Source organism: Hippocampus comes, unplaced genomic scaffold (genome assembly GCF_001891065.2).
Source record: "Hippocampus comes isolate QL1 unplaced genomic scaffold, H_comes_QL1_v1.1 scaffold86, whole genome shotgun sequence".
Classification (NCBI taxonomy): Eukaryota; Metazoa; Chordata; class Actinopteri; order Syngnathiformes; family Syngnathidae; genus Hippocampus; species Hippocampus comes.
The window spans coordinates 3028799-3053065 of NW_017805882.1; the positions used below are offsets into that span (position 1 = coordinate 3028799).

The 24267-nt window shown below is 43.1% G+C and overlaps 1 protein-coding gene and 1 long non-coding RNA gene across 2 annotated transcripts; both read left to right on the forward strand.

Moving 5' to 3' along the window:
• The first annotated feature begins 435 nt into the window (after window positions 1-435).
• LOC109527262 (deleted in malignant brain tumors 1 protein-like) lies at window positions 436-22822 on the forward strand. Its single transcript, XM_019889066.1, has 30 exons — window positions 436-523; window positions 607-692; window positions 1011-1793; window positions 1933-2361; window positions 2626-2940; window positions 3031-3239; window positions 3873-4024; window positions 4454-4696; window positions 4780-4939; window positions 5056-5156; window positions 10121-10181; window positions 10317-10380; window positions 10777-10872; window positions 10966-11295; window positions 11362-11490; window positions 11581-11910; window positions 11994-12202; window positions 12388-12539; window positions 12764-13006; window positions 13090-13249; window positions 13366-13441; window positions 13545-13560; window positions 19579-19997; window positions 20262-20576; window positions 20667-20875; window positions 21526-21677; window positions 21908-22150; window positions 22234-22393; window positions 22518-22593; window positions 22682-22822. The coding sequence occupies exons 2-30, from the start codon at window positions 629-631 to the stop codon at window positions 22717-22719; spliced, it is 5934 nt and encodes a 1977-aa protein (XP_019744625.1). The 5' UTR covers window positions 436-523; window positions 607-628; the 3' UTR covers window positions 22720-22822.
• LOC109527490 (uncharacterized) lies at window positions 17495-19588 on the forward strand. Its single transcript, XR_002170536.1, has 3 exons — window positions 17495-17622; window positions 17744-17821; window positions 19479-19588. It is a non-coding gene; the product is annotated as an uncharacterized LOC109527490 (long non-coding RNA).
• Window positions 22823-24267: the final 1445 nt, after the last annotated feature.

Genomic DNA, 24267 nt, shown 5'->3' on the forward strand with positions numbered 1-24267 from the left:
ATGAATAAATGGGCATATTTTAGGTATACTGCACATTAATCTGCCTTTTTTTCTAATTAGGCTGTACTGGATATAAGCAGAATAAAAGCCCAGGCAAACATTTTTTTTCAATGTCCTCAATGTGACAATTGAAGACTGATTTATTCAAAGGATTCTATTTGGTTACAAATAAATTATGATATGATCTATTCACTCCCATATCATTCCATTGGCATTTGCGTCACGACTTCTGAGAGAAAGGGATCAACATCATTTATCACTCTCTTTTTTTTTTTTTAATCGCACGCCTTACATTGAATTTCTGTTTCTTGGCTCTGGGCTTTGTGTGCCAGTTTTGTTTGATTGTATGTCATATTTACCAGTTCCTCAGTATCAATGCAGTCAAGGACCTATTTTTGTGTCAGACAATTGATTGCTTTGTATGATCTTTTGACACCAAAAGCTGGTCGACAGTATAAATTCTGTCACACTCTCATCACCAGCAACATCATCAACAACTCAGAGGCTCTCTTCGTTTCGCAAGGTAACTCAAAGACAACCCTTGATTTTCTGGAGAGTAAAATGTACCTTTGCAATGTGTCTAACCTTGGGATCATTGCCTTTCAGCAAGTTCTGTGTGTGGTCCAATATGAAGATCTTTGGAGGGGTGTTATTGCCCCTAATCCTACTGCTCAACACCGGAGGGATTTCAGGTATGCCGTTGTTATAATCAAACCAAAACCTTCCTGTTGGTCTGTCCCTTTGTGGTAGGAGATTGTAAAATCCCATTTTGAATTTTTTTTTTTTTTTTTTGCAGTACACGTTTACGGCGTGTATCCCATGCCAGTATGATAAAAATGTCCACCCAAAAATATTGCATTCAGTTCTCAATACTGATTGATGAAGCAAAACTCCAATTCTAATTGTCGATTTACTCTCAAGTATTTATGCTTCTGTCCGTATTCCGGACCACTTTTCCTCACTTGTCATGAGTGCGCAGGAGAATTCCATTTTTCTTTTCATCATCTTAGGGACAGTTGTTTCCAGCTGTGGTTCCTGCCACGAAGAAGCAACGTGTGAAGAGTCAGACGAAAGAGGCGACTCCATTACTGGCTTCTCCTGCGTGTGCAACGACGGCTTTGTCGGCGACGGTCTCACCTGTTACAATACCTTAGCCTGTGCCGATGGCTCTTGTTGTAACCAAGGTTACGAGTGGGCACCTGGCAGTGGCTGCGTGGACACAGACGAGTGTTCGCTCGCCGAATCACCTTGCACGGCACCGCTGATTTGCCAAAACACACCCGGCACTTATGAATGCCTCGAGCCTGACGCACACTCCAGATTGGGCCCTTCCTTACAATCAGTCCAGTTCCCTTGTGGAAACACAGTATGTCGAAATGGCATGGACTGTATTGGAAATAGATGTGCTGATCCCTGTCAGGACTACACTGCCCTGAACGATGAGTGGCGTTCGATACAGTTTAGATATAATAACTCCAACCTGGCAAAATGTGACCGAAATATTGAGTGGCGAGGCTGGTATCGCCTGTTTCTGGGGGGCAACAATGCACGTATTCCTGAGAGATGTATAGATGAAAACATGTGTGGAACCCATGCACCGTTGTGGATAAGAGGACCTCATCCCACACAGTCTAATATGATTGCATCTCGTACTGTGTGTAATGCATGGTCGAGAGGATGCTGCCATTTTGCTTCACACAACATCCATGTCAAGCTTTGCTCTACAGCAGCGAGCAGCTACTACGTGTATAAACTTGTGAAGCCATCAACGTGCCATCTTGCTTACTGTGCAGGTATTTCTCCATTTGAAACATTTTACACTCAAACATAAGCAGCATAAGATCCATCCATTATCTAGATAATATAATAAAAATAAAATATTTCTCAGTCACTTGTCAATGTTTGTGGGATGAAATTTTTTTTTGTTTTCAGAGGTGAATGGAATAGATTCTACACCAGGACCTGAAGTTAGTCCAACCACTTTACCAAATGATGAAACGACAGAATTCCATCCCCCACAAACAACACCAGCGGGACCAGTAGATGAGGGGGACGTCCGTTTGGCGAATGGTGGAAACAGCTCCTGCTCCGGCAGAGTGGAAATCTTCCAACGCGGACAGTGGGGAACGGTGTGTGACGACATCTGGGACCTGAAGCATGCACAAGTGGTGTGCAGACAGTTGGGCTGTGGCAGGGCCCTGGCGGCCCTCCACAGGGCTCACTTTGGAGAGGGCAGAGGGCCCATTTGGCTGGACAACGTCAGATGCACCGGAAGTGAAGCAAAGCTGGGAGAGTGCAATCACCTAGGGATCGGGTCGCACAACTGTGGTCACCACGAGGATGCTGGAGTGGTTTGTGAAGGTATGAAATACAGAAATTACGATACGGCACTGAGGTTTTACAAGAGCACCAACGCCAGATGAAAATATTTGAGGTCTTTTCATTTAGCTCCACTTATGGTTCAACAAGATGATATGAAAAAAAAAAAACATTGTTTTAATTTGTGTTAGTTTTCATGAACCATACAGTAAACGTTTGGACACTGAGCCAAATTTCTCCTTGTAAAAAACATCCAAAAACGTTTTTTCATCGCAGAGTGAGTCTTCTGTCTGTCTGTTGTGTTAGCTGCTTCACCCGTGAGGCTGGTCAACTCTGACAACCGTTGCTCTGGAAGAGTTGAGGTCTACCATAATGGACAGTGGGGGACTGTGTGTGACGACTTTTGGGACCTCACCGACGCCAACGTGGTGTGTAGACAGTTGGACTGCGGCAGGGCTCGTTCAGCACCGCCCAATGCAGCTTTTGGACAGGGCCGTGGACCCATCTGGTTGGATGATGTTCGTTGTTTTGGAAATGAAACCTCAATAACAAGCTGCCGACATCTTGGATTTGGGAGACACAACTGTGGTCACCATGAGGATGCTGGTGTTGTTTGTGAAGGTAACTTCTTATAGTTGGATTCAGTTTTGGCATCATTACACTGAAACCATGAAATTAATGAACCCATACATTTTTTTTCTTTTTATTTAGATGACCAACCTTCACTCAGACCTTCACACCTTATTTGTGGTCCTGACAAAATCCAAGTGGGCCTGAATTCGATTAGCATAACAAGCGCTGGTTACAACCCACTTTCTGGCAACCTGGCAGTCCACAACTGTTCCTGGGTCAGGGTGCAGAGTGGCATCGTATGGTACGAGGCCAACACTAAGGCAGATGCCTGCGGAAACACGCTGAGGGTAAAAACAAAACAAAACAAAAAACACTACACCTTAGCACAACTGCACTTATGGCCCACATTCATTTAAAAACGGCTTCTGTGCATGTTTGCTCATCATGAATTTGATGTCATGAATGCAACGATTCGAGAGTTTACATACTGCAACTTCAGTCTGAGTAATGAGTGCTGTCCGCATTCGACACAGTTTATTATGCCATTGGTATGGTGTCACGAATATTCTTCAATCTCATTTGCAACCAATTGCTGATAATTTGGGTGAGTTTTATGTACTGCCGTATGCAATACAAAAGTATTGATTGTGATTCTTTGCATGCCACTGATTGACAGTAACACAAAGCAAAAAAAGAAAAAAATGGGCCATGCAACCGCATGTACCTCAAAACCTCATAGGTTAGGTCATTTGTAGTTCGTCAATACCAATGTTTCTTTGTACCAGCTCAACAAAGAAAAAAAATCTTTAGCATCGATGGTTATACTCATCTGGACTAACGATCAAAAAACAAAATAATCAACATCATCTGGAACACCACAAAAACCCACCCAAACATGCTACATTTGCATTGCATTCAAGATCAAATCAGACCACAATGGCAGCAGTTCAACAGAAAGTGCTGTTTGATCTGTCTTGCAGACCAACCGGACACATGCCATCTACTCCAACAATTTATTCATCTACCCATTGAACAACGCATCCTTCTCTCTTCCTCTGAAACTTCCTTTCTCGTGTGCCTATCCCCTGGACACAGACAGCAGGCTGAATGTCGCCGTCAGGCCCTACCTGGAGTGAGTAGTTGTTTCGTGAATGGGACTCCAATTGCTGTCATAAGTAATTGATACAATGTTTATCGGGAAAGTATTGCACAGTTGTTGAATGGTTTGGCCAGTCAGGGTCAATGGGAAATGTACGGTAGATTGAACTGCATTTGTATCATGGGGCTTTGTTTCAAAGTGAATTGTTGATTTTTCATTATTTGAACACTTTCATGCACCCTGTAACATAACATAACATAACATAACATGATAAGCTGTCCACTGCAGTAACCGCTGTCCCTGAAAGGGTTAAATGACATGATAATTAACATCTGCAGGGATGTTAACTATCATTGACAGTTAACATCCCTGCGACCGAAATGCAAAGTATTACAAGTTTTCATTTCAATACCGACGATGAGAAACTATGACCGAGAATGATGACGTGCTTTTTCTCAACAGTCTGGAAGGTGCTATTGTTGGCTTGGGTGACAAAGCCAGAGCCTCCATGGTCCTGTTCCGCAACTCCAATTACACACAGCCTTATCCAGCGGGTGCAGTTTTCCTTCCAGTGGGCTCACCATTGTATGTGGGGGTCTCTGTGGACAAAAGAGATCCCAGCTTGGCACTTGTTTTGGAGGATTGCTTCGCTTCTCACTCCCCAAACCCTGCGACCCCTCAGCGATACACTCTCATCCAAAATAAGTATGCGTCTGCTCAGTTGCAATGACTATAGATTCATGACTAAAAAAGGATGATAACCAATGATGTCCCCTCGGCTGTTTTAGATGTCCCGCTGACCGGCAACAAGTGTCGGTGGTCGAGAGTGGCTCATCGCTTCGGGCTCGTTTTGCTGCCCTCTTCTTCCTGCTTCAGGGAGAATACCGAGATGTTTACCTCCACTGCAGCCTCAGCCTGTGTGACCGCAGGAGGCACTCTTGCATTCCGGTCAGTAATATACTCTATTCTGTTTGATTCACAGCATGGCAACTACTTGTCCCTTGTTTATTACCCACTTGGTTATAACGTTTTCCTATTGCTTTTCATGTGCTCCCACCACGTAGCCTTGCGCAAGGAGAGCACACCGCTCAGTCTCAGACTCTGTCCCAACGAAGCCACTCACCATTGGCCCGATCACTTGTAAGCATACTCATTCGGCTATCAGGCAATACAGTGTGTTGACAAAATAGAAATAATTGCAAAGGCCTTTTCGCCTTCTTTCCTTTTGTTTATCTTCAGGGAATAAATCATCTGAGTGACATCCACTAAAAAAGAATGACCTGGTTTGGAGGTGGGGTACGCCCTCGACCATTCAGCAGTCAAACACAGGCAACAAATAGACAAACAATCATTCACACTTTCATTCAAATCTATGAGTAATTCATTAACCAAAGAAATTTTTCGAGACGTGGCGGTGGGGGCAGATGTGACTGGAGAATCCGGAAAAGATCCCCTCGAGCATGAGGAGAAAGTGCAAGCTCCACACAGAGATGTTTCAACATGGATTGGATTCGGACCTCCTGTGAGGCAGAAGGGTTCAGCACAAATCTCACCGTGCAGGACAGCATGATTATTTCTCATACAATCCCATTGCTCTTTGAAAGTGGCAATCTCTGTCTAATAATAATCAACAAATCATCTTCAAATTAAAGGATACAAGCATTTTGAAAAGAATGTCTTGTGGTCTTCATTACAATGAAAAAGGGTGTGTGAAGTGTGTTACTTTGCAAAAGAAATGCTAAATGATTTCTTGGATGTGATAATATTGCCACTGCCAAAAGTGGAAACAAATAAATGTCGGTAGTCCCCTTATTCGCCTGTTGCCAGATAAATTAGGCCGGGGGTTAAAGCAGATCATGAACTTAACAAATAAATAAATATAACAGATAATAAATCAAGACATAGAGTTATCCATCCATCCATCTATTTTCCGATCCACTTGATCCTCACATGGGTCGCAGGGGTGCTGGAGCCTATCCCAGCTGTCTTCGGGCATTAGACGGGGGGGGGGGGGCGGCCGCCCGGTCCGCCCTGATCCGGTTGCCAGCCAATCGCAGGGCACACAGAGACAAACAACCATCCACGCATACACTCATGCCTAGGGACAATTTCGAGTGTTCAATCAGCCTGTCATGCATGTTTTTGGAATGTGGGAGGAAACTGGAGTACCGGAGAAAACCCACGCAGGCCCGGGGAGAACATGCAAACTCCACACAGGGAGGCCGGAGCCGGAATCAAACACTGCACCTCTGCACTGTGAGGTAGATGTGCTCACCACTGGTCCACCGGGCCGCCCTACATGCAGTTATGTGTTAATTAATATCTTATGTTCTGTCCAATTACCAGTACTGCTCGCATCATTAGCAACAAGTGAATCAGAAGCACTCACGTTACTGTTGGCTGACTGCTCTTCACTCACAAGGTTAATGTGTGTCAGAATCATCATCATCATCATCACCAGTCCAGGTTCTCTTTGGGCCCTTTTGGTGCCACGCCAACATTGAGAGGGTCAACGGTTTCAACCTTTTTCTGACATACACTTGACTCATGATACTCGCTTTTGCCAGCTGGGCATTAATTGCTCATAGCTACTGGCTAGTTGCTGTTTGCGAACAGTGGACACTTGTGCCGTATCATACAATGATGGTGTAGTCACCTTGCGGTTATTTAGCCTCTAAGTTAGTGATTGAATATGATTTTGGATCGTCGTGTAGATTTCGGATGCAACTATGTAATGTAAAACTGTGACAAGGCAAGCCGAAATGTTGAAAAGATGAGTCAAGCACACCACCTCACCAGTCAATTTCACAATAAAAGCTTACTAAATCTATTGCATTGGCATCAATATATTATCTGCTAAGCTTCAATTTTTATATTTTTTATTTTTTAATGTAATTTAATTTTATTTTTTGAGGTACCGAATTTACTGACGGAGTCGTATAGATGGGCAGCCCGGTGTCGACTGGTTAGCGCGTCGACCTCACAGTGCAGAGGTACTGGGTTCGATTCTATCTCCGGCGCATGTGAAGTCCTGGTCCGCTAGAGGCGAAAATTGAGAAGTGCTGGTCCTCCATATACAGTAGCTGCGTACCGGTCCACTTAAAGCACTGAAAATTGTCATGTCTCAACTGTACTGAATTCAGTATGTAGTTCTTTCAAAACAGGCAAGCTGTTTTTTTTAGTCCAAACACTGGGTCTTAATTATTTGTAAATCCTGAAAGAGGAACATGTGCAAAATTCTGGATGGAACAGTGATAAAGTAGAAATGATGTGGCAATGGTCTCATGGTATTACAATATTTTGTAGCGTCATAGGATTCACTCTCAAATGCTGTGGGGATGTTCCCTGAATGCGTTAAAACAACACCCTGCTGAAGTCTCAACCATCTGGCAAATACCACAACGTCAAGCATCTTTCTTCTGACTCGACTACACATCCCTACATGCTCGAGCTGCTAAAAATGTCCACTTAAAGCCTTCAGTGGCTGGAATACAGTACATATATCCCAACGGGTCGTCGCGGGGTTTTCCATATCACGAGAGGTGCGAGCTACTTGCTAGCTCATAAACTAACCGGGGCTCCTCCCGGCCTGGCCGATCACCCTCCTCGGTTGGTGCAGTCTGTGTGTGGTGGTATTTGAACATGCTTTCAGCATTTATCCACAAACACACATCATATATTTAGAAACAAATCTTTGAATTCCCTTGACATGGTCTTTCATACTGGCTGCTGAAGTTGAGGATGAGGAAAGAGGAGCGTCGGCGCGGAGCGCGGATGCGTATTTGGAACAGAGAGTCGCCGCTTGGAATCCAAACAGATTCACATGGGACAGGAGAAGTGAACCAATCTCTTTTTTTGTCATCAATGGACGCTACAGCTTCTTGTTTACTTTGAAACTTAGCTTGTTGCCGACGTGTGCACATTTTGAGCATGACATCTTTGATCCAATGGTGAAAGGACACTATGATTCTCTCCTCTTCCATCTCGAACAGTGGTTCTGAACCTGGGTTGAATCGAACCCTAGGGGTTCGGTGAATCGGTCTCAGGGGTTCAATAGAGCCGACTTCACATGTCAATTAGTCATGACATGCCCACCTGGCCATCACTGGGTGGTTCATTTTGTGCACAATGAAAAAACGTAATACTTTATACTTAACTAATTGTGCTTCCTTTTTTGTTTTTTTAATAAATGCGTTTTTTATGTCTTGAATTTGTAAAAACAAAAATCATATTTTGAACTGGTTGGGTTTGGTACCTCTAACAAGGTTATTAAGAACCACTGATCTGGAACTACTTCAAACAACAAAGCGTATGAGGGAAAAGTGGTTAAGATAGCACTACCGTCCGTGTTTTTATGTAGTGTGTTGTGTTTATTATTGACTTTATGTTAACTGTTCTGTAAAGCGCTTAGTTACAGCCGCAGCTGTTGTGAAAGCGACATATCAATCAGGATGTATTGTATTGTATTGTACACTATGTATAACACCATAAGTATGGTCAGATTCCTCAGGGAAATTAACCCTACAATACGTATAACCCTGTGCTGTCACCATGTGCTGTCATGTCTTTTGTCATCCTCAGCCGATGAGCTGGTCCTACTTACATAACTGTACCCAAATTACAATAAGTGCTTGCTTGCTTTGCAGCATAATTTCAGGAATACGTAAGTGCAGTTTACTGGCGTAAAGAAATTGCCTGTATTGGGTAAGCACTCTAGGTAGAACAAAGCAACAAGTTAATCGTTTACTTCAGTTATACTGGATAAAATGTTTTCAGAGGGTGTACCGTACATGCTGTTATTAAATTAATTATTTCGACAAACTATTGCATAACCGCACTACAGAATGCAAAAAGTAAAAGTATTTGGTTATTTATCATGCATGGGTGAGAAACTCTTTCATGAACATAAGTGAATCTGTATTAGTTATAGTTAAATATCGCCTTCCTTAAAGAACACGTAATTTTTTTCTTTTTTTTCCACAAAACACACAAACTAAAGACTGATTATATTGTATTTTTTTTCAGATTGTCATTTCAGGGGTAGAATTGAATGATCTGTTTATGTTGCCAGTTTAGAAGAGATGGCCAGCATCCTGAGGAGATGTTTAAGGGAGAGAAAATATCCCCCCCAAATATGATTAGGCCATTATTTGAAGAGGGTGACAACATGAACTGTTCAGTTACAATGAACACAAATAAATAGATGGATAAAAAATAAAAATGACAATAAAATAAAGTTGGTTACCTTTCAAAACAATGTGATGTACAGTCCTGTAAAAGGAAATAAGAGTCACAACATATTTTTGTTGAAATTGTATCTAAGTTTATATTGTATTAATAATATTATATATCCAATATTAAAATGTTTTTTATTAAACATCATCTTGGACATACTGCATAAAAGAGGTTTTATACACATACTGCATATTGCAAAATATGCTTAGTATGTTTCCCTTGCTCTTTCCTCACTTACAATACAATACGATACAATCTGATTTATATAGCGCTTTCACAACAGCGGCAACTGTAACAAAGCGCTTATCAAAACAGTTAACATAAAGTAAAACAAGAAACACAAAAACACAACATAAAACACAGACAAAAAGTAAAATAACGAACACAACACTTAACATAAAACACGGACAGTCGTGGAGTCCTCACCACTTTTCCCCTCATACGCTTTGTTGTTTAAAGCAGTTTGAGATGAAAGAGGAGAGATACAAAGTGTCCTTTCACCTTACACCATCACCACCAGCTTCTGGAAAGCTTATCAAAGTAATGAAATTTGTCTTCTGGCCGTATTTAATCATGCCTGTATAACTTTCTCATTTTTGCAGTGAAACTCTGTTTTGTAGCCAAATGTATCCTTGAAGCACCCCACCTCATCAGGTAACTTTGCTGCACTGTTTACTGGAGACTTTGTGGTGATGCACAGGGCAAAGGAATGCGGCAGTTGATACAAATTAATCAATTTAGACAAAAACGAAAGTCCCGATGTCATCATTCTGATGGTATAAATATGTTGTGAGTCGTGTCTTTGCACTTGTGAACTACTGTCTGGAGCTCACTTGCCCGGAAGATTCCGCAAATAAATACTTTAAAGAAATTCTTCATCGTCTCCAGCTGAACATTCTCACTACTTAAACGAACACGTGGAGGAAGAAAAAGGCCACCTTCCTCCAACAGAACAGGTAAAAAAAAAATTTGCTTTTCATGCATAATAGCAAGACTTCATGATTGCCTGTTATTCACATCTAGTCAACCATTTTTGTTCAAATGGATGAATTTCATGGTTTTTCTTTCTCTTCGAGGTCGACACGTGGCCAGTATGGGGATGCCAAGAGTAGTATTACTGTTTCTGACTTGGCAGCTCATTGCAAGAGGATCAGGTAGTGTGAATATTATTTTTAGATTATTTGGTTTGATGTCCTCTCACACTCGGTGACAGAAGAATAGAAGTAATTCAAAGCAAATTAACCAACTACAGTATACAAAAAACAATAAATGCATTCTTTCAGGAAGCTTGGGCACTATCATTGTCATAACCACTTTAAATACCGCACGTGTTAAGGCGAAGATTACCATAGTTTTTTTTTAAATGTACTGTACTTTATGAGCAAATAACTGGCGTCAGAAGTAAAATTTAAAACAATGCAAAATTCAAGCTTTGTACTTTGCTTAAGTCGCCGATGGTGTAGTTGTACGTACAAAGACAACTTTTAACGGTCTGCTGCCGTAAAAGTTTTGTGGAGTCATTCAGTCTAACAGAACTCTTTTGTTCTCAGCGGTGGATGGAAGAAGTTATTTTACCCCACCTGAACCTGATGGTTTTGGAATGGAGCCAACAACAATCGCCTCTGAAACTACGACCCGTGTCATGGGTACAAAAACAGATGGTCACAGTACCGGTAATTCAACAAGAAGAAGAACAACAACAACAACTAACACAATACATCCTTTCCCAACAACACCAGGACAACCAATCGAAGAGGGGGAGGTCCGTCTGGCGAATGGTGCAAGCAGCTCCTGCTCCGGCAGAGTGGAAATCTTCCAACGCGGACAGTGGGGAACGGTGTGTGACGACTTCTGGGACCTGAAGCATGCACAAGTGGTGTGCAGACAGTTGGGCTGCAGCAGGGCTCTGGCGGCCCCCCTTCGTGCTCACTTTGGAGAGGGCAGAGGGCCCATTTGGCTGGACGACGTCAGATGCACCGGAAGTGAAGCAAAGCTGGGAGAGTGCAATCACCTCGGCATCGGGTCACACGACTGTGGTCACCACGAGGATGCTGGAGTGGTTTGTGAAGGTAACTTATAGTTGGATTCCGTTTTGTCATTATTACACTGAAACCTGCCGTAAAGGGTTTGTGGAGTTATTCAGTCTAACACAACTCTGTTGTTCTCAGCGGTGAATGAAACAAGTTATTTTGCGACACCTGAACCTGATGTTTCTGGAATGGAGCCAACCACAATCGCCTCTGAGACAACGACCGGTGTCATGGGTACAATGACAGAGGGTCACAGTCATTCAACAAGAAGAAGAAGAACAACAACAACAACTAACACAACATGTCCTTTCCCAACAACACCAGCACAATCAATCGATGACGGGGAGGTCCGTCTGGCGAACGGTGCAAGCAGCTCCTGCTCCGGCAGAGTGGAAATCTTCCAACGCGGACAGTGGGGAACGGTGTGTGACGACTTCTGGGACCTGAAGCATGCACAAGTGGTGTGCAGACAGTTGGGCTGCAGCAGGGCTCTGGCGGCCCCCCTTCGTGCTCACTTTGGAGAGGGCAGAGGGCCCATTTGGCTGGACAACGTCAGATGCACCGGAAGTGAAGCAAAGCTGGGAGAGTGCAATCACCTAGGGATCGGCTCGCACGACTGTGGTCACCACGAGGATGCTGGAGTGGTTTGCGAAGGTAACTTCTTATAGTTGAATTCCGTTTTGGCATCATTACACTGAAACCATGAAATTAATGAACCCATGTATTTCTTTGTTTAGATGACCAACCTTCACTCAGACCTTCACACCTTATTTGTGGTCCTGACAAAATCCAAGTGGGCCTGAATTCGGTTAGCATAACAAGCGCTGGTTACAACCCACTTTCTGGCAACCTGGCAGCCCACAACTGTTCCTGGGTCACGGTGCAGAGTGGCATTGTGTGGTTCGAGGCCAACACTAAGGCAGATGCCTGCGGAAACACGCTGACGGTAAGAACAAAATAAAACAAAAAACACTTCACAAGTTAGTGCCATACAAATGCTCATGTTCAAGACGTACCACAAAAGTCCTTAGCCAGACTGAAGTCCTTGTTTTTCTTGAACTCTATCACCAATATCAAAGCTGCGATTGAATGAAATGTTAACGTTCAATCTCATGAACATCTGTCTTGCAGACCAACCGGACACACGCCATCTACTCCAACAGTCTATTCATCTACCCATTGAACAACGCATCCTTCTCTCTTCCTCTGAAACTTCCTTTCTCGTGTGCCTATCCCCTGGACACAGACAGCAGGCTGAATGTCGCCGTTAGGCCCTACCTGGAGTGAGTAGTTATATCACCACTAGGGCGATCTTTGCCGTGAATGAATTGATTCAGCTCTCGTTTAGGAAACTGTGATTTTATAAGAAACAGTGTTGCAGGTGTACAGTCATTGCATGTCAAGTCAGCAATAATAAGTCTCATAAATGATGTTAAGGGCTGTCGAATAATCGCGAAGAGAGACACTTATCTTGATTGATGATATTGTATGTACTCTTCCTTGACAGTCTGCAAGGTGCTCTTGTTGGCTCGGGTGACAAAGCCAGAGCCTCCATGGTCTTGTTCCGCAACTCCAATTACACAGAGCCTTATGCAGCGGGTGCAGTTTTCCTTCCAGTGGGCTCACCATTGTATGTGGGGGTCTCTGTGGACAAAAGAGATCCCAGCTTGGCACTTGTTTTGGAGGATTGCTTCGCTTCTCACTCCCCAAACCCTGCAAACCCTGAGCGATACTCTCTCATCCACAACAAGTATGCGTCCGCTCAGTTGTGATGACTATAGATTCATGATTAAAAGAGGATTACAACCAGTGATGTCCCCTCGGCTGTTTTAGATGTCCCGCTGATCGCCAACAAGTGTCGGTGGTCGAGAGTGGCTCTTCGCTTCGGGCTCGTTTCGCTGCCCTCTTCTTCTTGCTTCAGGCAGAATACCGAGATGTTTACCTCCACTGTAGTCTCAGCCTGTGTGACTGCAGGAGGCACTCTTGCATTCCGGTCAGTAATATACTCTATTCTGTTTGATTCACAGCATGGCAACTACTTGTCCATTGTTTATTACCCACTTGGTTATAACGTTTTCCTTTTGCTTTTCATGTGCTCCCACCATGTAGCCTTGTGCAAGGAGAGCACACCGCTCAGTCTCAGACTCTGCCCCAATGAAGCCACTCACCATTGGCCCAATCACTTGTAAGCATACTTATTCGGCTATCAGGCGATACAGTGTGTTGACAAATTCGAAATAATTGCAAAGGCCTTTTCTCCCTCTTTCCTGTTTTTTTTTTGTCTTCAGGGAATAAATCATCTGAGTGACATCCACTAAAAAAGAATGACCTGGTTTGGAGGTGGGGTACGCCCTCGACCATTCAGCAGTCAAACACAGGCAACACAAATACAAATAATCGTTCACACTTTCATTCAAATCTATGAGTAATTCCTTAACCAAAGAAAGTTTTTGAGATGTAGCGGTGGGGGCAGATGTTCCTGGAGAATCCGGAGAAGATCCACTCGAGCATGAGGAGAAAGTGCAAACTCCACACAGAGATGTTTCAACATGGATTGGATTCGGACCTCCTGTGAGGCAGAAGGGTTCAGCACAAATCTCACCGTGCAGGACAGCATGATTGTTTCTCATACAATCCCATTGCTCTTTGAAAGTGACAATCTCTGACTGATAATTATCAACAAATCATCTTCAAATTAAAGCATACAATCATTTTGAAAAGAATGTCTTGTGGTCTTCATTAAAATGAAAATGGGTGTGTGAAGTGTGTTACTTTGCAAAAGAAATGCTAAATGATTTCTTGGATGTGATAATATTGCCACTGCCAAAAGTGGAAAATAATAAATGTCGATACTCCCCTTATTCGCCTGTTGCCAGATAAATCAGGCCGGGGGTTAAAGCAGATCATGAACTTAACAAATAAATAAATATAACAGATAATAAATCAACACATACAGTTATCCATCCATCCATCTATTTTCCTTTTCCGATCCACTTGATCCTCACATGGGTCGCGGGGGTGCTGGAGCCTATCCCAGCCGTCTTCGGGCATTAGACGGGGGGGACACCCTGAACCGCTTGCCAGCCAATCGCAGGGCACACACAGGCAAACAAACATCCATGCTCACACTCACACCTAGGGACAATTTTGAGTGTTCAATCAGCCTGCCATGCATGTTTTTGGAATGTGGGAGGAAACTGGAGTACCCGGAGAAAATCCACGCAGGCACGGGGAGAACATGCAAACTCCACACAGGGAGACTGGAGCTCGAACCCCGGACCTCTGCACTGTGAGGTTGACGCGCTAACCACTGGTCCACCGGGCCGCCCTACGTACAGTTATGTATTAATTAGTACCTTATTTGGTCATTTGATCAACAGTCTGGCCATTCATATTCTGTCCAATTACTGCTCGCATCATTCTCAACAAGTGAATCAGAAGCACTCACGTTACTGCTGGCTGGCTGCGCTTCACTCACAAGGTTCCTCTGCCTCCTCCTCCTCTTCCTCCTGGGCAATCGGCCCCCATCAGGTCCCACATCCGGTACGACTCTCGCTGGTGCCTCGCGAGGTTCACACCCAGTGTGGGCCCCAGAAGGGCCCTCGCCCGATTATTGTTGAAGGAGTTTTCTGGGGTGGCCCTTCCGGTGAAACCCCACCTCCTTCCCCGCCGGCTGGTGGGCATTTAGCCGCGTCTGGTGCCCAAGAGCCCCGGCCTTCCCCCCTCGCGCCACTCGGAGGCATCCCACCACGCGAGGACTCGCAAGGTTAATGTGTGTCTGAATCATCATCATCACCAGTCCAGGTTCTCTTTGGGCCCCTTTTGGTGCCACGCCAACATCTATAGGGTCAACGGTTTAAAATTTTTTCTGACATACACTCAACCTGTGATACTTGCTTTTGCCAGCTGGGCACTAATTGCTAGTAGCTAGCAGCTAGTTGCTGGTTGCAAACGGTGGACACTTGTGCCGTATCATACAATGACGGTGTAGTCACCAAGTGGTTATTTAGACACTAAATTAGTGATTGAATATGATTTCGGATTGTTGTGTAGATTTCGGTCGCAACTATGTCATGTAAAACTGTGACAAGGCAAGCCGAAATTTTTAAAAGATGAGTCAAGCGCGCCACCACGTCAGTCAACTTCGCAATAAAAGCTTACTAAGTCTATTGCATTGGCATACATGTATTATTTGCTTAGCTTCTATTTTTTAAAAAAAAAATTAATTTAATTGTATTTTTTTGAGGTACTGAATTTACTGAAGGAGTCGTATCGGTTTCACAAAAGACAAGAGAGAAATAGAACAAGGGAGGGTGCTTGTCATGATTCTGTTTGTGACCAACAGGTGGCACTGTAGGGCTCCCCCTGCAGCTGCACGCCTGTTGGTCGTTCTGTAATTAGGAGTATAAAAGGACTCCTGACCGCCCACTCATGGTCAGGTCATTGTTTGCTTCTGTCATGTTAGTTGCTGTCACGGTTTCTGTTGGTTTGTGTCTATCACTTTGTTTTTTGCTTATGCCATGGTTTTGTTTGCAACTTTGGATTCGTTTTGTTTTCCAGACTTTGTGTGTTCTGGATTTCGTTTCCTGAGTATTTTCATGCAATTTGTCAAGTTCACCCGGTTCCTCCCTCCTGCCTGCTTTTTGGGGTCCACCACCACCACCACAGTGCTGTTGACGCATATGAAGTCCTGGTCCACTAGAGGCTAAAATTGAGAAGTGCTGGTCCTCCATACAGCTGCATACCGGTCCACTTAAAGCACTGCAAATTGCCATGTCTCAACTGCACTGAACTCAGTACTGTATTTAGTTCTTTCAAAACAGGCAAGCTATTTTTTTTTTTTTGTCCTAACACTTGGTCTAAAATATTTGGACATTTCTGAAAGAGGAGCGAGTGCAAAATTCTGGATGGAGAAGTGGGGTTTTCCATATCACAACGAACCGGGGCTCCTCCCGACCTGGCCGATCACCCTCCTCGGTTGATGCTGTCTGTGTGTGGTATTTGAACATGCTTTCAGCATTTATCCACAAACACACATCATGTATTTCGAAACTAATCTTGTAATTCCCTTGACATGGTCTTTCATACTACGATAAGGATGGTCAGATTCCTCAGGAAATTAACCCTCCTTATAACCCTTCTGTCCAGTGATTTGTCACCATATGCAGTCACGTCTTTTGACACCCTCAGCCGATGAGGTGGTCCTACTTCCATAACTGTACCCAAATTACAATAAGTGCTTGCTTGCTTTACAGCATAATTTCAGGAATACGCAAGTGCAGTTTACTGGCATAAAGAAATTGCCCGTATTGGGTAAGCAATCTAGGTAGAACAAAGCAACAAGTTAATCGTTTACTTCAGTTACGCTAGATAAAACATTTTCAAAGGGTGTACCGTATATGCTGTTCTGAAATTAATTATTTCGACAAACTATTGCATAACCCCACTACGGAATACAAAAAGTAAAAGCATTTGGTTATTTATCATGCATGGGTGAGAAACTTTCATGAACATAAGTGAATCTGTATGAGTTATGGTTAAATATCGCCTTCCTTAAAGAATACTTATTTTTTTTCAATTTTTTTTCACAAAACACACAAACTAAAGACTGATTATATATTTTTTTCAGATTGTCATTTTAGGAGTAGAATTGAATGATCTGTATATGTAGAAAGTTTCAAAGAGATGGCCAGCATCCTGAGGAGATTTTTTGGGGCAAAATATGACTAGGCCATTATTTTAAGCGGGTGACAACTTGAACTCTTCAGTCAAAATAAACACGATAAATAAATAGATGAAAAAAAATAAAAATGAAAATAAAATTAAGTTGGTAACCTTTCAAACAATTATGTACAGTACTGTATAAGGAAATAAGACTCACAACATATTTTTCTTGAAATTGTTTCTAAGTTTATATTGTATGAATAATATTATATATCTAATATTAAAAAAATTTATGATACATCATCTTGGACATACAGCATAAAAGAGGTTTTATACACATACTGCATATTGGCATGTTGCATAATATACTTTGGTATGTGTCTAACACTAACAGGAGGAATGTACAAACTACATTTGTCATCCTCTGTTGTCTTTTCATCCTGATATTGACTGACGCCCATAAAGTTTATTGACTCTGGGTTTGTCCTGTTTGAGGGCTATTTTGTGGAAGTAGTTTTGATTAATATGTAACATTTCAATTGAATTCCTCATCAGTATGAATTGTCAATGAACCATTTGTGTTTGACGAATGACTGTTTTGTATGACGTCTTGTCGAGAAATTCTGGGCTATAAATTCCCTCTCTCTTTCCTCACTTTAAACCATCACCACCAGCTCCTGGACAGCTTGTCAAGGTAACAAGGTAAGAAAAGCAATTTGCTTTTCATGCATAATAGCAAGACTTTATGATTGCCTGTTATTCACATCTAGTCAACCATTTTTGTTCAAATGGATGAATTTCATGGTTTTTCTTTCTCTTCGAGGTCAACACATGGCCAGTATGGGGATGCCAAGAAGAGTATTACTGTTTCTGATTTTGCAGCTCATTACAAGAGGATCAGGTAAAGTGTGAATATTATTTTTATATTATTTGGTTTGATGTCCTCTCACACTCAGTGACAGAAGAATAAAAGTAATTCAAAGCAAATTAACCAACTACAGTATACAAACAACAATAAACGCATTCTTTCAGGAAGCTTGGGCACTATCATTGTCATACCCACTTTAAATACCGCACGGGTTAAGGCGAAGGTTTCCATCGTTTTTTTTTTTAATGTACTGTATGAGCAAATAACTGGCATCAGGAGTAAAACTTAAAACGATGCAAAATTCAAGCTTTGAACTTTGCCTGAGTTGCTGATGGTGTAGTTGTACACTCGCCTGACTTGAGAGCAGGCAGCGTGGGATTGGTTCCCACTCAGTGACAGTGTGAATGTGAATAGTTTTTCGTCTCTGTACGCGACCAGTTTGAGGTGTAGTCTGCCTTTTGCCCGAAGTTAGCTGGGATAGGCTCCAGCATCCCCCGTGACCCTCTTCGGGATAAGCGGTATTGAAAATGGATGGATGAACTTTGCCTTTGGCTATGTCTCACCTTGGTACTTTTGTTCCACATTTACCATTCAACTATGGTCCAATCCCAAATTCTTTGACTGCAAAAATGTTCAGAGTTCCAAGACTGGCCGAACTCCAAACTACCCGAGATGCTGTTCACACATTCATCATACCCTGAGACTGTAGTTCACACCAAGATGTTCCTTCCATACCATTAGTTTTTGTCAAGTGGGTTGTCTTTTTACGGATTCTTGTGGAAATTGTAATTAAATATGAATTACCGGTACTCTTTTTAGGTTCAGTTGTTTCCATCTGCGAATTGTGCCATGAAGAAGCGATGTGCCAAGAGTCAGACGAAAGAGGCGACTCCTTCACCGGCTTGTCCTGCGTGTGCAACGATGGCTTTGTAGGCGACGGTCTCACCTGTTACAATACGCTCGACTGTGCCGATGGCTCTTGTTGTAGTCAGGGTTACGAGTGGGCACCTGGCAGTGGCTGCGTGGACATGGATGAGTGCTTGCTCGCCGAATCACCTTGCACGGCACCTCTGATTTGCCAAAACACACCCGGCACTTATGAATGCCTCGAGCCTGCCGCGCTCTCCAGATCGGGCCCTTCCTCACAATCAGTCCGGTTCCCTTGTGGAAATATAGTGTGTCCAACAGGCATGGACTGCATTGGAAATAACGGGACAAGATGTGCTGACCCCTGCGAGGGCTACACTGTCCTGGACGATGATTGGCGTTCGACACAACATGGAATGACCTCACCTGCAAAATGTGACAAAAATGTTGAGTTCCATGGCTGGTATCGCTTATTTCTTGGACAAGACAGTGCACATATTCCTGAGGGGTGTGTCCATGGATTTAAGTGTGGAACCCATATCACCATGTCATTAAGACAACCTCATCCCACACAGTCTGATGTAATTGTATCTCGTGCCGTGTGTAATACCTGGAGTGAAGACTGCTGCCGTTTTGACTCAAACCGCATCCATGTCAAGCTTTGCTCTGCAGCAGCTTCCAGCTACTACGTCTACAAACTTGTGAAGCCACCCGTGTGTCATTGGGCATACTGTGCAGGTACAAAGATAATCAACTTTTAATGGTCCGCCGGCATAAAAGCTTTGTGGAGTTATTCAGTCTAACAGGACTGTTTTGTTCTCAGCGGTGAATGAAACAAGTTATTTTACGACACCTGAACCTGATGGTTCTGGAATGGAGCCAACAACAATCGCCTTTGAAACAACTACCGGTGTCATGGGTAGAACGACAGAGGGTCACAGTACCGGTAATTCAACAAGAAGAACAACAACAAGAACAACGAGGACAACATCTCCTTTCCCAACAACACCGGCGGGACCAGTCGATGATGGGGAGGTCCGTCTGGCGAATGGTGGAAACAGCTCCTGCTCCGGCAGAGTGGAAATCTTCCAACGCGGGCAGTGGGGAACAGTGTGTGACGACATCTGGGACCTGAAGCATGCACAAGTGGTGTGCAGACAGTTGGGCTGTGGCAGGGCCCTGGCGGCCCTCCACAGGGCTCACTTTGGAGAGGGCAGAGGGCCCATTTGGCTGGACAACGTCAGATGCACCGGAAGTGAAGCAAAACTGGGAGAGTGCAATCACCTTGGGATCGGGTCGCACAACTGTGGTCACCACGAGGATGCTGGAGTGGTTTGTGAAGGTACGAATTACAGAAATTACGATACGGCACTGAGGTTTTACAAGAGCACCAACGCCAGATGAAAATATTTGAGGTCTTTTCATTTAGCTCCACTTATGGTTCAACAAGATGATATGAAAAAAAAAAAAAACATTGTTTTTTTGTGTTAGTTTTCATGAACCATACAGTAAACGTTTGGACACTGAGCCAAATTTCTCCTTGTAAAAAACATCCAAAAACGTTTTTTCATCGCAGAGTGAGTCTTCTGTCTGTCTGTTGTGTTAGCTGCTTCACCCGTGAGGCTGGTCAACTCTGACAACCGTTGCTCTGGAAGAGTTGAGGTCTACCATAATGGACAGTGGGGGACTGTGTGTGACGACCTTTGGGACCTCACCGACGCCAACGTGGTGTGTAGACAGTTGGACTGCGGCAGGGCTCGTTCAGCACCGCCCAATGCAGCTTTTGGACAGGGCCGTGGACCCATCTGGTTGGATGATGTTCGTTGTTTTGGAAATGAAACCTCAATAACAAGCTGCCGACATCTTGGATTTGGGAGACACAACTGTGGTCACCATGAGGATGCTGGTGTTGTTTGTGAAGGTAACTTCTTATAGTTGGATTCAGTTTTGGCATCATTACACTGAAACCATGAAATTAATGAACCCATACATTTTTTTTCTTTTTATTTAGATGACCAACCTTCACTCAGACCTTCACACCTTATTTGTGGTCCTGACAAAATCCAAGTGGGCCTGAATTCGGTTAGCATAACAAGCGCTGGTTACAACCCACTTTCTGGCAACCTGGCAGTCCACAACTGTTCCTGGGTCAGGGTGCAGAGTGGCATCGTGTGGTACGAGGCCGACACCAAGGCACATGCCTGCGGAAACACGCTGACGGTAAAAACAAAACAAAAAAGACGACACCTTAACACATCTGTCTGGTGGGTCTCTTGTTGTGCTGTCTTTTGTGATTCTAAGAACTTTGAGGAATGCAAAATTTTCAGTGAATGAAATGATATGAGTACATGAACAGAAGGACCTCAAGGTCATGGTCCTTGACTTGGTTTCGAACATCCAGTCAACTACCGAATACTCACGGGTCAGCACACGTGAATTCACCTATTCACAGACATTATTTTTGTCAATCTTTTTTTTTTTTTGTCAATATTTTTTAGAGGGTAGCAATCCTTGTGTTTTTTGGGGGGGGTATCCCTGCTTATTCAAGAATTTTGGGGGATATATTTATTGTTTCATACATGCATAATGACTCAATTATATGGAGATTTCACTCTTCATGGGCTAGCCCGATGTTTATCATCGGCGGATTGCGGGGATTTGCTGTACTCAGCTTCAGGGGATGAATCTGTGAAACAGCACTGATGACAATCGTCTCTTGTTAGTGCCATACAAATGCTAATGTTCAAGAAGTACCACAAAAGTACTTAGCCAGACTGAAGTCCTTGTTTTTCCTTGAACTCTATCACCAATAACAAAGCTGTGATTGAATAAAATGTTAACGTTCAATCTCATGAACATCTGTCTTGCAGACCAACCGGACACACGCCATCTACTCCAACAGTCTATTCATCTACCCATTGAACAACGCATCCTTCTCTCTTCCTCTGAAACTTCCTTTCTCGTGTGCCTATCCCCTGGACACAGACAGCAGGCTGAGTGTCGCCGTCAGGCCCTACCTGGAGTGAGTAGTTATCTCACCACTAGGGCGATCTTTGCCGTGAATTACCGGTAATTGATTCAGCTCTCGTTTAGGAAATTGTGATTTTATCAGAAACAGTGTTGCAAGTGTACAGTCATTGCATGTCTAGTCAGCATTAATAAGTCTCATAAACGATGTTCAGGGCTGTAGAATAATCGCGAAGAGAGACACTTATCTTGATTGATGATATTGTATGTACTCTTCCTTGACAGTCTGCAAGGTGCTCTTGTTGGCTCGGGTGACAAAGCCAGAGCCTCCATGGTCTTGTTCCGCAACTCCAATTACACAGAGCCTTATGCAGCGGGTGCAGTTTTCCTTCCAGTGGGCTCACCATTGTATGTGGGGGTCTCTGTGGACAAAAGAGATCCCAGCTTGGCACTTGTTTTGGAGGATTGCTTCGCTTCTCACTCCCCAAACCCTGCGACCCCTCAGCGATACACTCTCATCCAAAATAAGTATGCGTCTGCTCAGTTGCAATGACTATAGATTCATGACTAAAAAAGGATGATAACCAATGATGTCCCCTCGGCTGTTTTAGATGTCCCGCTGACCGGCAACAAGTGTCGGTGGTCGAGAGTGGCTCATCGCTTCGGGCTCGTTTTGCTGCCCTCTTCTTCCTGCTTCAGGGAGAATACCGAGATGTTTACCTCCACTGCAGCCTCAGCCTGTGTGACCGCAGGAGGCACTCTTGCATTCCGGTCAGTAATTTTTTTCTATTCCGTTTGATTCACAGCATGGCAACGACTTGTCCATTGTTTAATAACTACTTAATTCTTCTGTTATGCTATTACTTTTTACATGCTTCCACGGCACACCTTGTAGCCTTGCACAAGGAGGGTACGACGTTCTGTCTCAGACTCTGCTCCTCTGATGCCACTCACCATTGGCCCAATCACTTGTAAGCATACTCAGATATCAGGCGAAATGTTGACAAATTGGAATAGTTAACAAAGGATATTTTCTTCCTCTTTCCTTTTTATCTTCAGGGGAGAAATCATCCGAGCAACATCCGGTCAAAGAATAAAACTGTTTGACTGTTCAGTTATTATTCAGAAACCACGATAGCAAAAATGGTGAGATCTAGTTCATATAAATTACAATACATTGTATCATATTGTCAATTCAAATAATTATAACAAAAAGCAAACATGAAATAAGTCTGCCTGTTTTCATTTTTTTCCATTAATAAAAACACATTTTGAATATCCAACTCAGGGGAGTGTGGGGAAACACCACTACAGCAGCAGCTTTTCATTGGATAGTAGTGGTAGCACATTCGTTTTTTAGTCAGATGTACAGGGTCAGTCAAAATGATCTGACACATTTGTAGGTTAAATAAAAGGCAAATAAAGTAAGGAAACAAAAAAGTGCTCTTGTTTTCGAAAAGTACATATAATGCCATTCTGTTTCATTATGTTTTCAAAATTAAATCAGTCAAATGGGATCCATTATTGTCCACATACTGTTGAAGGCGTTCACGAAAGTTGTCTGTCACATATTCATTTTTGGTCTGAGAAAAGTCTCTATAATCTTACAATATCGATCAGAGTTCACAGTCACTGTCATGTTATCTGCTTTGAAGAGGTACAGACCCCATATACAAAAAAAAGGCATTATATGTACTTTTTGAAAATAAAAACACATTTTTGTTTCTTTATTTTATTAGCATTTTATTTAACCTACAAATGTGTCAGATCATTTTGCCTGACCCTGTATATTGCATATTTATGTTGTCCAAAAGCCAGAAACCACCACCCAGGCTACAGATGTCAACTCTTCTCGACTGTATGTTTGATAGTGACGTGAACAGACATTGTAAGGGCATGTGCACTATTCATTTATATTCCAAAATATCAGTCACCAAAAATGGCTGGCATTTTGTTTCAAAAGTCTGAATAAATACATTAAATCCTGATTCAAAATAAAAATGAAGAAAATGGAAATAAATCAAAGATAGGATACCAGCAAGTCCAAACTATGCACAAACTGATCATGGTCTTAAACTGTGGAATGCCTGTTGTTACTCTGTTGCTTTCCCTGGAATTCCTTGGCTGTGATAAGTAAATGAGTAACGTGTGTCTGCTGCACAACAATGACGGTTAATCTTCAATACACTGACCATAAAGTATTAAAGGACACAGATGCATGTTTTTTCCACAATTTAAAACACATCCCAGGCGTATGAATGACATGTCTGTGACATCCTTTGTCAAAATATTCAATGCTAATTGTGAGGTTAATGCTGGTAATCTGACACTAAGAACACATGAGGAACAGGAAGACTCAGGAGGCAGGTATGGTTGTCTTTCTTGCAAGAGAGAGTGCGCTAAAACATCTCGGTTCGCAATCTCCGAGCAACTCTGCAGCTGGCTCTGCCATGTAAACCGCGTTTGTCTCCTTGCATTTATTGGATGGGTGTCCCTGATACACAATCTTCTAATGGGCGTGGGGAGTATTTGCACATTCCACAACAGTTTTAGTCGAGGAGACTTTCAATTAGAACACACAGTTCATTCCTGAGGTGATCAGACGGCTCCTGCTGGAGGTCGGTGGTCCGCGAGCGCAGTTTAGG

Coding starts and splice junctions, on each gene's coding strand:
- LOC109527262 (XM_019889066.1), top strand. CDS start 629: ATGAAGATCTTTGGAGGGGTGTTATTGCCCCTAATCCTACTGCTCAAC. Junction 10,381..10,776: donor GCTCATTGCAAGAGGATCAG/GTAGTGTGAATA, acceptor TTTTGTTCTCAG/CGGTGGATGGAAGAAGTTAT. Junction 19,998..20,261: donor TGCTGGAGTGGTTTGTGAAG/GTACGAATTACA, acceptor CTGTTGTGTTAG/CTGCTTCACCCGTGAGGCTG.